Source organism: Haliotis asinina, chromosome 3 (genome assembly GCF_037392515.1).
Source record: "Haliotis asinina isolate JCU_RB_2024 chromosome 3, JCU_Hal_asi_v2, whole genome shotgun sequence".
In the NCBI taxonomy this organism is placed as follows: Eukaryota; Metazoa; Mollusca; class Gastropoda; order Lepetellida; family Haliotidae; genus Haliotis; species Haliotis asinina.
The window spans coordinates 35,007,251-35,018,718 of record NC_090282.1 but is presented as its reverse complement, the minus strand read 5'-3'; the positions used below and the strand labels follow the sequence as shown (position 1 = coordinate 35,018,718).

The window sequence follows — 11,468 nt, the reverse complement described above, 5'->3', positions numbered from 1 at the left end:
CATATTTAACTACGAGTAGGTAGTAGTTTTGATCGTTTAACGTGATGAAAAGAAACATTATCTTATTGCTTCTCAAACTGTCTTTAGATCGTCACGCCACGATTTTGAAAAATGGCGGAGCCTTAATTTTTTTTGTCGCGAACATTCGCAAGTCTGAGAATAGATACTATATAGGATTGTTTTCACCGAATTACAAAATCTAAACTACTTTCTACTGGTCGTAAAATATGCATTTGATTGACAGACAATAGGATATTGCATGACATTGCTTATAACATCATAATTTTACTTTTGGAAGCGAGGTGGGTGTTAATATAAACCTACTTACATTATTATTGTCACTTCGACCACAACCTCGATCGCTTCCAAGGAAGACATTGTTATGTTACAACTTGTGTCATGCAAAATATCATTTACTACAACTAGTGAGTAGTTTTGATATTTATGTTGTACTGTAGCCACGTCATGTGAGGAAGGATTTTCAGTTAGTTGGATATAAAATGTGTTCCAAGCTCGTCAATTTGCTGATTTCTGGACGTAAATAAAGACAGGTTAGGTTGCCGTCAAATGCTTCCAGGTGTCGGGTGATGGTGTCACCATGCACAGATGTCCACGGGACCCCTCAGTTCGTGCTAAATATGTTGTTTGTGAGATAGAAGCGAGCGTTGTGAAAGCCTGTACTATTAAATTGGGTGGATCGACACCTACCTCGCCTCCAAGGCATAAGATTCTGTTTAGATTTATTTTCATCTAGTTATAAAAATCAAAACTTTTATCACATTCTAAGAAACTTTAAAATTATATGATTGAAAGAAATCGAAAACTGTGAGGCCTTGGCATGTTAACTGATGTCAAGATGCTTCCAAATTCACTGCACTGTTCGTAAGGAACGTCGTTCGTTTTATTTTCCGCAATCCTAATTTACATTAACCGACTTGTCCGACGGGCATGTTTGTAGTGGTCACATGAATATCATGTGACTGTGGTTTACGATGGTTTCGACACTGTGTATCGTGATATCAGCTGTGTTTTTCTGTGTTGTTTTTTTAGGCCCGGCATCATGTGTGGACCTACAACGTGCAATGCAACAAATATCATCATACCAGAGCGTTGCAGACCAAATTATTCAAAGATCGGTGTATGGTAAATCACAAAACCAGTCGTATGAGCGATTAGCCACTTTTGTTGACAAATTCGGAAGTAGATTGGTGGGTACTCAAAACCTCGAGAACTCAATAGACTACATGCTGAATGTGTTGAAGGAAGATGGCCTAGAAAATGTACACGGAGAAGAGGTGACGGTCCCTCACTGGATCAGAGGCAATGAGTCGGCGACTATGCTCCAACCCAGGGTACACCCAATGGCAATTCTTGGACTAGGAAGTAGCATAGCGACGCCTCCAGAAGGGATAACGGCTGAAGTTCTTGTCGTGAAATCATTTGATGAGCTTCATAAGAAAGCAGATATTGCTAAAGGAAAGATCATTGTGTACAATCAAGACTGGGTGCAATATGGAATTACTGTTGCGTATCGCGAGAACGGCGCTGTAGAGGCTGCGAAAGTAGGTGGTATAGCCTCCTTAGTACGAAGCGTGGCATCATTCTCTATCTACAGCCCACACACAGGGATACAGACTTATGACGATAGTGTTACCAAGATCCCAACAGCCTGCATTACAGTTGAAGATGCAGAAATGATGTACAGGATGTCGCAGAGAGGGGAGAAGATAGTCGTAAATTTGAAAATGGAGGCCAAAAATCTGCCTCCTGTTAAATCTCGAAACACGGTCGCAGAAATCATAGGCAGCAAATACCCAGAACAGATTGTATTGGTGAGCGGACATCTGGATAGCTGGGATGTCGGACAGGGAGCGATGGACGACGGGGGTGGGGCATTCATCTCGTGGCAAGCTCTGTCCCTCATCCGCCAGCTCGGACTCCGCCCTAAACGCACAATGAGATTGGTAATGTGGACCGCAGAGGAACCCGGCCATGTTGGAGCAGTCCAGTACTGGCAGAGACACAAGAGCAACGTCAGCAACTACGATCTTGTGATGGAGTCGGACGGGGGTACCTTCACCCCCACGGGGCTGGGATTCAGTGGTAACAAAGCTGCAACAGTTGTCATGCAGGGTGTGCTCAATCTGCTTAAATCTATCAACGCAAGCACGTTGACATCGCCAGCTGATAGTGGGGATGTTGCCAACTTCATCACAGCCGGGGTGCCAGGTGCTAGTCTCAACAATATGAATGACAAGTATTTCTATTTTCACCATAGCAACGCCGACACAATGACGGTTCAGGACCCACACGCGATGGATTTGTGTTCCGCGTTGTGGGCGGTTGTTAGCTACGTAATAGCCGACATGGACCAAATGCTGCCTAGGGATTAGGTTGTTTACGATATACAGTGTACTAATATAAGTGAGTGTTACTTGCATAACAGGAATACCGGTGATATAGGGCCGGGACGGGTGGGCTAATGAGTTGGACTCGGGTACCCTTCTCAATACCCACACCCTTATGATCATGATTAATAGATTAAACAATGTACTAAGTTATTCTTTCATGTTTAAAGTGTTGTCTTTGAAGATTTAGACATAATTTACAGTCACTTCTTTTGAATATAATACATCGTAAGAACTCGAAATTTTAGCCCTAGATGTGAAGAATATATTCGCAGTTTTTTGTTAATTTGGTGTCAGGAATTCAGATAACGATTATCCGGGTAGGTAGGGTAACGGCTGTTGGGTACTCGGGTATAAAATTTGGACCCGTCCCAGCCCTAACCGTTAATACATCAAACCTGGCTTATGCTCAACAGTAGAAAAGGATTTTGACTCAACTTAATTATCCTACTTTCTGGAGTATAGTTTCGCCTTTTATACAACCACATTTCCAACATAAACTAGTTAAATCGACAGGAAATATCTCAGTCATCCTGGGGTGTATAGTATCACTATAACATGCCAACTGATGGGTGTCTTATATACCACTCATGTTATATTTTCATTTGAAATACACGATAGATACCTCACTCTACATTCGTTATTACTTCTAGATTCCACTCTTTAAAGGATTTTTTTCACAAATCCTGTTTAGATTTTGACTCCACACATTTACAAAGAATTTTGTAGCATTGGTATTTTTTCACATTTCACAGTTTATTAAACTGTCCGTGTAGACTATAGCTTTACTTTGCTACATGGACAGGGTGCCATTTATATCATGGTAAGCCATTAACACCTCTGTTTCGTTCAGGTATTCCAAATAATTCTGGATCTTTCTTATTTGATGTCACCTTCATGTAACTATATCAAAAGTAGTTCTTTATCAGTAAGGTGTGTGATTTACGTCACATCTAATTCAATATCAGTTGTCACTACTGGTAAAGAGGACGCGATGGTATACCTAGTTGCCTTCCATGAAGATTGTTAATTTATTCCAGGACCTTTTATGGTGTTTATGTCCATGTATCTAGTTAACATGTGCAAAAAAGAAAAGCTTTGTGCAGATTAGAACGCTTAGAAGTGACACTGCAAAGAAGACATTCGGCTTGCACCTACGATTACCCTAATCTTCACTGAGGGAATTTCTCATCCTTTTGGTGATGTAATCTTTGAGCATTTTCTTAGGTATGATACTTAGATGTGACGGAAAGTTCTGAATGTCGTAGACAACAACTTGCCTATTTGGTCCATCCCCGCGGTGTTGACATGTTTTGTGTTCAGTGTGGGTGTCTCTACATGTGATAGACTTGGGGTAATATGTGTGTTTATACAATTAATATATTAATCAGTAAAGTCATCAGTTCACTGTTTAATATTACACCTATGTAAACTTGTTTTTATTGAAATAAATTCTATTTATCTAAATATCTGTTGCGTACATCATGTAACCGTCAAAATGTATTCCTACAATCAAACTGTACCTTTCATATTCTGGATACTGAGAGCAGTGTTTATCACCTACACAACATTTAACTTTACTTACGTTTTGAACACCAAATGAACGCTTTTTAGACTGACATCAAGTTAATCATGTACATTAATAGTCTGAAGATCGGATTTCAAACTGAAGTTCTGATTTCATGTTTAAAGAAAATGTAGGCGATCATGTGTCTGCCCGAATCCGTAACTTAACAGCAGAAAATCCATCGTACTTGTTACATCTATCATAAAAATAGTCTTCTCAATTTCAATGCGATCAGTTATCGCCGTGTAACAGTTCTTACCAATACATCAGTATCACGCGTGCTCACTTCCGAAAAGTACAATCCCGGTATTCTCTCTCATGGTATTTCACAATGAATGAATGAATTAATGAATGATACAGTCAGTTGTGAGAAAACATCTGTTTGGTACTGCCGTATAAAAACACGATTGACGGCAGTGATTGGCCTTGACATATCAGTGAATAGCTAATAAGTGTCATGATTAATTCAGTTTGGTTAATTTAACGAACGGGTGGAAGTAATTTAGTAATGTATGGCATATTCGGCAACCAGTAGTGTCCAAATAACTTGAAAGTTATTATGTGTGTCTGTTACTGTCCGTGTGCGTGTGTTGATTTGGGCTTTCTTGTGAAAAAGTACAACAGCCCTATTATTCAATAGTTTGTTGCACTAAAAAATCATTCACACATCTAATCGAGTACATCTTATCAGAGACCATATATATCTATTATATGGTCTCTGATCTTATCGAAAGAGCATTAACGCTTAAAGTTGATAACGAGTTCTCCCTTGCCATCGCTCACAATAAACACTCCCTCACTTACTTCGCCGCTTATATCACTGAAAACCGAAAGCGTTATTTCTGTATAAGACTCTCCGGGGAAAGTTACATTACTGGGATAGTTTGGGTATTCCTAACTTACGCCATGATCTCCCATCACCAAATCACCGTAGGAAACAAACTAGAACGAACAGAAATTAATATTGAGAGATACAAGCGACAAGACAAAAATTCAACATGGGAGCAGTGTTTTCGAATCCCAACAGGGAGAGGGGCATGCTCAGCGAAAATTTAGGGGGTGGGCCCATGGGACTTGGTATGTTTTTTCTGAATATCGTATTAAATAGTTTATTTATGGCAGTGTCTGGACATTAGTGTGATGTGTGTGGTTTTTTTAGAATATCTACCACGGAGAACACAGACTACAGTCTGTGACTTGTTGGATCGATGGTATTTCGAGATATTTTATCCTATCTATTGACAAACGTTTGTCAACTAGGTAGCACTGCACTGCACCGGGCGAACTTTTTCAGATTAATTAGCCCTCCCTAAATATCGGAAAGGGTACCATACCCCAAACCCTTATGATCGTAAAGAGTGCCTAACCTTAAACCCAAACCATAACCCTAAGGATCGTAAAGGGTGCCAAACCCTAACCCTAAGGATCATAACAGGTGGAGGTACAGTAGTGAGATAATTGCTCCACGGCATTGGCTGCTGCAGCCCTATAAACAGCATTCTAGCAGTCAACTATTCCCAGTAGTTCATCAGACATGGAGTATTGAGCTAACATCTTCAGCGTCATAACTTCCAGTTATCTTGGTGACAGGGGGTTTCGACAATGTGAAACAAGCACATAATTCTTATCTCTAATATAATTTAAAGTTTTTATTTTACTCACATTGAGTGATGAAAGATATGGTGTCATGTGTGAAACAAATAAATATATCCATGGAAAGAGTTCCTCCCATTCCCCCATCCCAAATGAAATTTATAAATTGATATGTTCTAGAATTATTCACAAACCCCAACACAACATCACTAGAGGACTCACAAGAATAACCAAAAGCCCCCAAAATTAAGTACACCATATAGGACTGAACCACTCAGTGTTACCTCTGTAAATCTGCTGAGGCAAGAATATGGGGGAACAAAAGAAAGTCTTTCCAGTGAAACTGTTGCTGCACGCCTCATCCTCTGATTTTGTGTGGGTTTTCAACAATGACCCATACTTTTCATTCTGTGCTGTAAGGGAGTATTGACTTACTATTATATATTGCCTGTCACTGGCAGAAGACTGATCTTACGGATTTTTGCTTGCTAGTTTTGGTTATGTTTTGGTATTATTTGGTAATTGATTTTGCATCTGAAGTAGTATTAACAATCTCAGGAAAATAATATTGATGTTTGTTTGCTTTTTATATAACTCAACTCCCGGATTTCCATCGTCAATAAAATTCTCATGACAGACAGTAGGGTGACAATATTTTGAGGTATGGCTGCTTTGCAGGTGACCCTGATGATAAGTCCCTGCGTAAAGCTGAGAAAGAAATTGTCATCCCCCAGAAGATGAAAGCCAAGGCAAAGAAGGAGCAATGTGCAGAACAAGTCAAAGGTAATTCTCCAAGGATATTCCTAACTTAAGTCCTGTAACCATTTTTGTTTATAGTTAAGGCGAAACAAAACCCCCAAACATACAAAGTTTAGAAATGAAGGCTATTGTTTCACAAGCAATAAGCTCTTGTGAAGTTTTGGTTAGCCTCCGCTAAATCTGACACTTGTAAAGCCAACCTCACCCTTAGCTCAAACAAAATGGTACAGCACCACAAGTTTGTAAAGTTATTAACAGTGGCTGGTAGGGCAGTTTGATGTCACATCACTTCAACTTGCTGCTTCAGTTCCATTTACAGAGATACTGCAGTGTTTTGAACAATGATTGGCACTATATGGTGTTGTTAAACAAAGATGGATTATGGTGTTAATTACTTCAAATTGTTGCTTCAGTTCTTCGAGAATCTTACAAGGAACAGTGCTTTTCTATCTAGGTGATATTACTCACTGTTTTTCTTTTCATCCTGAATTCAACATCTTTTGTTGTTTAGTTGTAATGTTGTGCAGTCAACTTCAGACCAGTTCTAAATGTTACAGAGTTTGGAATCTGTGCCAAGGAAGCTGGTCTCCTGCTGCCATTCAAATGCAGAAAACAAGCCAAACAAATGCATATCTGTCTGTCGACAGCGTAAGTTGACAAGGAAATACTACTATAGACAGTGATGATTTGTACTTTATTCTTCAACCATTTTCTATCATAAATAATTAGAAATCTGTAATAATATGTCACATTGCAAATTAGAGTTAAAAATGGGAAATTAGCTTGTATTGCGTTATCGTTTTAGTCAGTGATGTTGTTAACATGGCCTTGAGACTCATAGTCTGTGATATTAAGATATTATGAGCTGAGTGTTCAGATATCATGTGTATCAGGTTCTTGAAAGGTGGGTAGAAGTTGGTATTCAGGAATAAGACGAAATGTTATCGATGTCAACATTTTCTTTATTGTTTAAGCAGCATTTCTGGGCTATTCCTTGCCCTTTCTTCTGGTGGATATAAACTGACAGCTATGCAGGATATATACACAAGTAGTGTACATGAAGCCAGAGTGATAATTTTAAGCCTGTATATACAATAAACAGCATATTACAATATGAAAGAGAATAAAATATACAATAGCCAATATGGAGTTTTTACAGCGGATTAAGTGGGCAAATGATAGAAGCGGTTGATTGTACAATACAGTGGATGATAATCTACGATATACAAAGGCTAGGATAAGATATACAAGTTAGGGATGAAGCTCTTACAGTGGAATAATAGGTGATAGGTGAAGCCTTATGTCTAATTAATTTCCCAGGCATTGGGTAGGTAAGCCCCCTGATCTCTGTTCATCTGTGGTGCTAACCTTTTTATGCTGATAGACTCTGAAATCTTATTTTTAGCCAATCATTGATGTTGGATGCTGTAATGGTTGTTGCTTGCCAGGCAATGGAGTGTGATGGATTGTTCACAATGTGTTCAGAAAAGGCTGATTTTAGATCTGTTTTCTCTACTGAAGTTTTGTGCTCTTTGAGTCTTGTGTCAATGGGGCAGGATGTTTCTCCTACAGGGCTGTTGCCACAGTCACACATTAGCTTGTAGTTGCAACCCTTGGGGGTAGTGATGTTGGTTGATGCACTTCTGCCATTGGCCTTCAGAATGGTCTGTAGTGTTTAGTCAGAGCTGAAGGTCACAACTATACCATGTATACCAGCTGTTTTCTTGAGCATTTGACTGATCTGGTGGCTGATCTGGCCTTGGTAGGGAATGTTTATTCTAATCAGGGATGGCTCAGGTTTGGGTTGATGTTCTTCATGTTTTGGAGGGTCGATGTTATGGTTCCATCTACACGACATTTGGGATAGCCATTGTAGGTTTCAATTTGGTTCAGAGATGGTCTATTTCGTCATTGAGATGGTCAGGGTCACAGGTGGCTTTAGCTTTAGGTGTAGGGTTGATACAATGGCATATTTGATCTGTGGTTGATGGTTGAAGAGGTAATGGCTATACAGCTCAGTGTGGGTGGGTTTTCTATAGACGGAAAAGGTGATTTTGTTGTGGGAGTTCTGAAGGGACACATCTAGGAACTGCCGTTTCTTCATCGTGAACTGGATGCACAGGTGCTGCTTGTTGAAATGGATGGCAGGGTCATGGTCAGGATCTAGTATGGTGAAGGTGTCGTCCACCATTCTGTACCAGTTGAGTGGTTGAAAGGGGGATGTAGCCAGGGCTGTCTCTTCAAAGCTGTTCATGAAGATCTCACTGATTAGGGATGACAGAGTTGAACCCATGGGGAGCCCATGGATTTGCCGATAGATATGTTCCTGCAGAACTCCCACAATAACATCACCTTTTCTGGCTAAAGAACATTTTGCCTTAATCATGTGTATCATATCTAAATAGAGGGAACAAATACATCTCTGGTTTTGCATTTGACTGTGCAGTGTGTCAGCCCTTGGGTATGCCAGTATTAAAAAAACGACTATGGGTTGAATACTGGTTTGGATTTATAATGTTCCTAGGTGTGTCATGATGTCATGGGTTTCACAAAAATGGTAAATACTATCTCCATCAATTGAGGCTTTCCTCCCACATCATCTGACAACTGAAGAAATGTTAAGAATGGCAATAGATCCAATCAAGGTATTTGAATAATACAGTTTTTATCTCCTAGGATGCATTTAGCATGATGCAGGAGATCAGAGACCATATAATAGATTATGGTCTCTGAGGAGATATAGTATTAGGCCCCGTCTGTATGTACGGAATGGCATATCTCAAGTTTGTTAAGCTTCATGTTAAGCTTGTCAGTGAGATATCTCAAGAATCATTCACAGGATTTTTTTCAACACCAAGCTTTATTTAGGGAAGGTGCAAGGCCCAGTCAATTTTAGTGACCTTCACTTGATTTTCAAGGTCATGGTGACACTTTAAAGATTTCAGGATGTTGAGCTGCATGTTAAGAGTTCACTGGATTTTCTTCATGTTCAACATTAGGCTTCATCTAGGAAGGTGCAGGGCCCAGTCAATTTTTGTGACCTTAACTTGATTTTCAAGGTCATACACTAAGACATCCATGTCATGGTCAAAGTGAATCTTTAAAATATTTGTGAGTTTAAACAACTACAGTGCAAGATATCATGACTGGTCATGTATTGGTTGACATTTAACTTTATCTTAAATTATGACCCTTATTTTTCATTGCTTTTAAGTTGATTTGATAATTTGCAGCGATGGATTATGACAATGATTGTTTAATCTTAATTTACTACATGGAGGCACACAAGGGTAAAAATTTCTTTAACAAAAAGTAGGGGTTCCATTTTGCAAACATACCACTAGCCTCTGCAGATGCATATGGGAAAAGGTAATATATATCAATACAGATGAAACATTTCCAAAAGAATGGAATAAATTGTTACATTTTCCCTTCATTATCTGTTTTCTCCTTGTTTTCATCATTTGCTTTTTATCATTCTTGTAAATCCAATATCCCCTACTTTTCTTAATGGTATACAATGAAACATGACAGACATTTTAAACACGATTTTAACACCGTTCAGTGAATATCCTGGGTTCCATTCAGTACATGGGAACAGTGTATGTCACCCACCACGACATTTGAAATTTGAAATATTGCAATACAATTACAGAATGTTACTGTGGTTTACAGGCTTCATTAATTCCAGTAAAATGTATATGTTAATCCCTGGTGTAATCTTCCAGGTATGCAGATCAGGCATTCATTGATGAATGTACACAGGAGTATCTGAAGGAGAGGTCGGAGTACCGCCGGACTGGAGTCAAACAGAAGATGAAGAAGTCGGAGGGTGTCATGATTTAATCCAGTCAGTTTGAGAGAAGATATGAAACTGTGGAGAATGAAATCAACTGTGGTGTGATCAGTGTGTTTGGAAGTTCTGTAGACTTGCTGAAAGCTGAAATGAGGATTTAGAAAGAGGACGCATTTATCATGGTGGTTTTGATTCCAAAGGGAGATAATGCTTCTTGAATGGTGATTCATAGGTGGTTTTATGGCTGTGTGTGAGGCCATGGATCAGCTGTCTTAACACAGATAACACATTTGTCGTGTTAATACCCTTATTCAGTGATGAAGGACTGTCATTACATTAGAACGTTATGGATCCAGTCGAAATGGTGTCCAGGGAAATCACCTTGTAATGCAATAAACACACGTGTGAAATATAAAGGTGATAGACAACAACTCTCGACATTTTGTAACGGAATCAATGGAGATTTCCAAATTTGTACATGTTGTGGAGAATGAATGTGTGGGAAGCTGAAACTCTTGTTACTTATGTATTCATTATGTAAAGATACTAGTTTTGTTGATAATGAGCTTAGTTAGAAAGCAAGCTATGATACAGTGCACTGAGATATTTGTATGTTGAATAGAGGTATGTTGGTGGTGTAGCACTATGGTGGTGATGTGAGCGGTTCCTTGTACCTTCTACAACTTGATGAAGCTGTTGTCACTTCTTTTGCGGTGGCTATCATTCAAGAAATGAGAAGGATTTGTTTTGAAAAGCATTTAGAAGTGATTACTGTTTTGCTAAGGAAATGTATATTTGAAATAAAATATCAGAGACATGCATTGTTGTGTTTTCAGTTTGTGTGGTAGAAACATTATAGACATGTAAAACCAGACAGGAAAGTTGTGATTAAGATTAAACAATCACAAACTCTCTCACTTGTTAATATCAAAGTTCTTATTGTCAAACCAGTTTCACCAGTAAAATGAATGAAGGGAACACATGAAATTACAAATGTTCCTTTATGTAGTCCTGGATTTTTTGCCCACAGTGCATGCGAGGAAACCCGAAACAAAATCTATGCCTATTCATTTCCATCACTAATTTCCAGTATGAATGCATACGAACTTGAAGTATTTGGTTGGTATGACTTCAGTTCTACACCAGTGTTAAACTATTGGGTGTTGTGATTGTCTTAGTAGCTAAATTGGTTTAGAGAAGATTCTATGGATTCAGAAAGTCTTTCCTGCTGGTCATCCATCCATGTAATTAAGTGTCATTGAAGCCGCAACGTCCTGGTTGTATTGCAGCAGTCTGTAAACGATGGGCCCAGAAATCTTGTGATTCAGTGCATGAGTAACTATCC

At 39.0% G+C, this 11,468-nt stretch overlaps 2 protein-coding genes across 2 annotated transcripts; both read left to right on the top strand.

Moving 5' to 3' along the window:
• The first annotated feature begins 938 nt into the window (after window positions 1-938).
• On the top strand, window positions 939-3,875 carry LOC137277875 (carboxypeptidase Q-like). The gene has a single exon (XM_067809849.1). The coding sequence runs from the start codon at window positions 993-995 to the stop codon at window positions 2,391-2,393; it is 1,401 nt and encodes a 466-aa protein (XP_067665950.1). The 5' UTR covers window positions 939-992; the 3' UTR covers window positions 2,394-3,875.
• Window positions 3,876-4,954: 1,079 nt separating this feature from the next.
• LOC137277874 (COX assembly mitochondrial protein homolog) lies at window positions 4,955-10,944 on the top strand. The gene is made up of 4 exons (XM_067809848.1): window positions 4,955-5,052; window positions 6,247-6,351; window positions 6,885-6,975; window positions 10,056-10,944. The coding sequence occupies exons 1-4, from the start codon at window positions 4,974-4,976 to the stop codon at window positions 10,171-10,173; spliced, it is 393 nt and encodes a 130-aa protein (XP_067665949.1). The 5' UTR covers window positions 4,955-4,973; the 3' UTR covers window positions 10,174-10,944.
• Window positions 10,945-11,468: the final 524 nt, after the last annotated feature.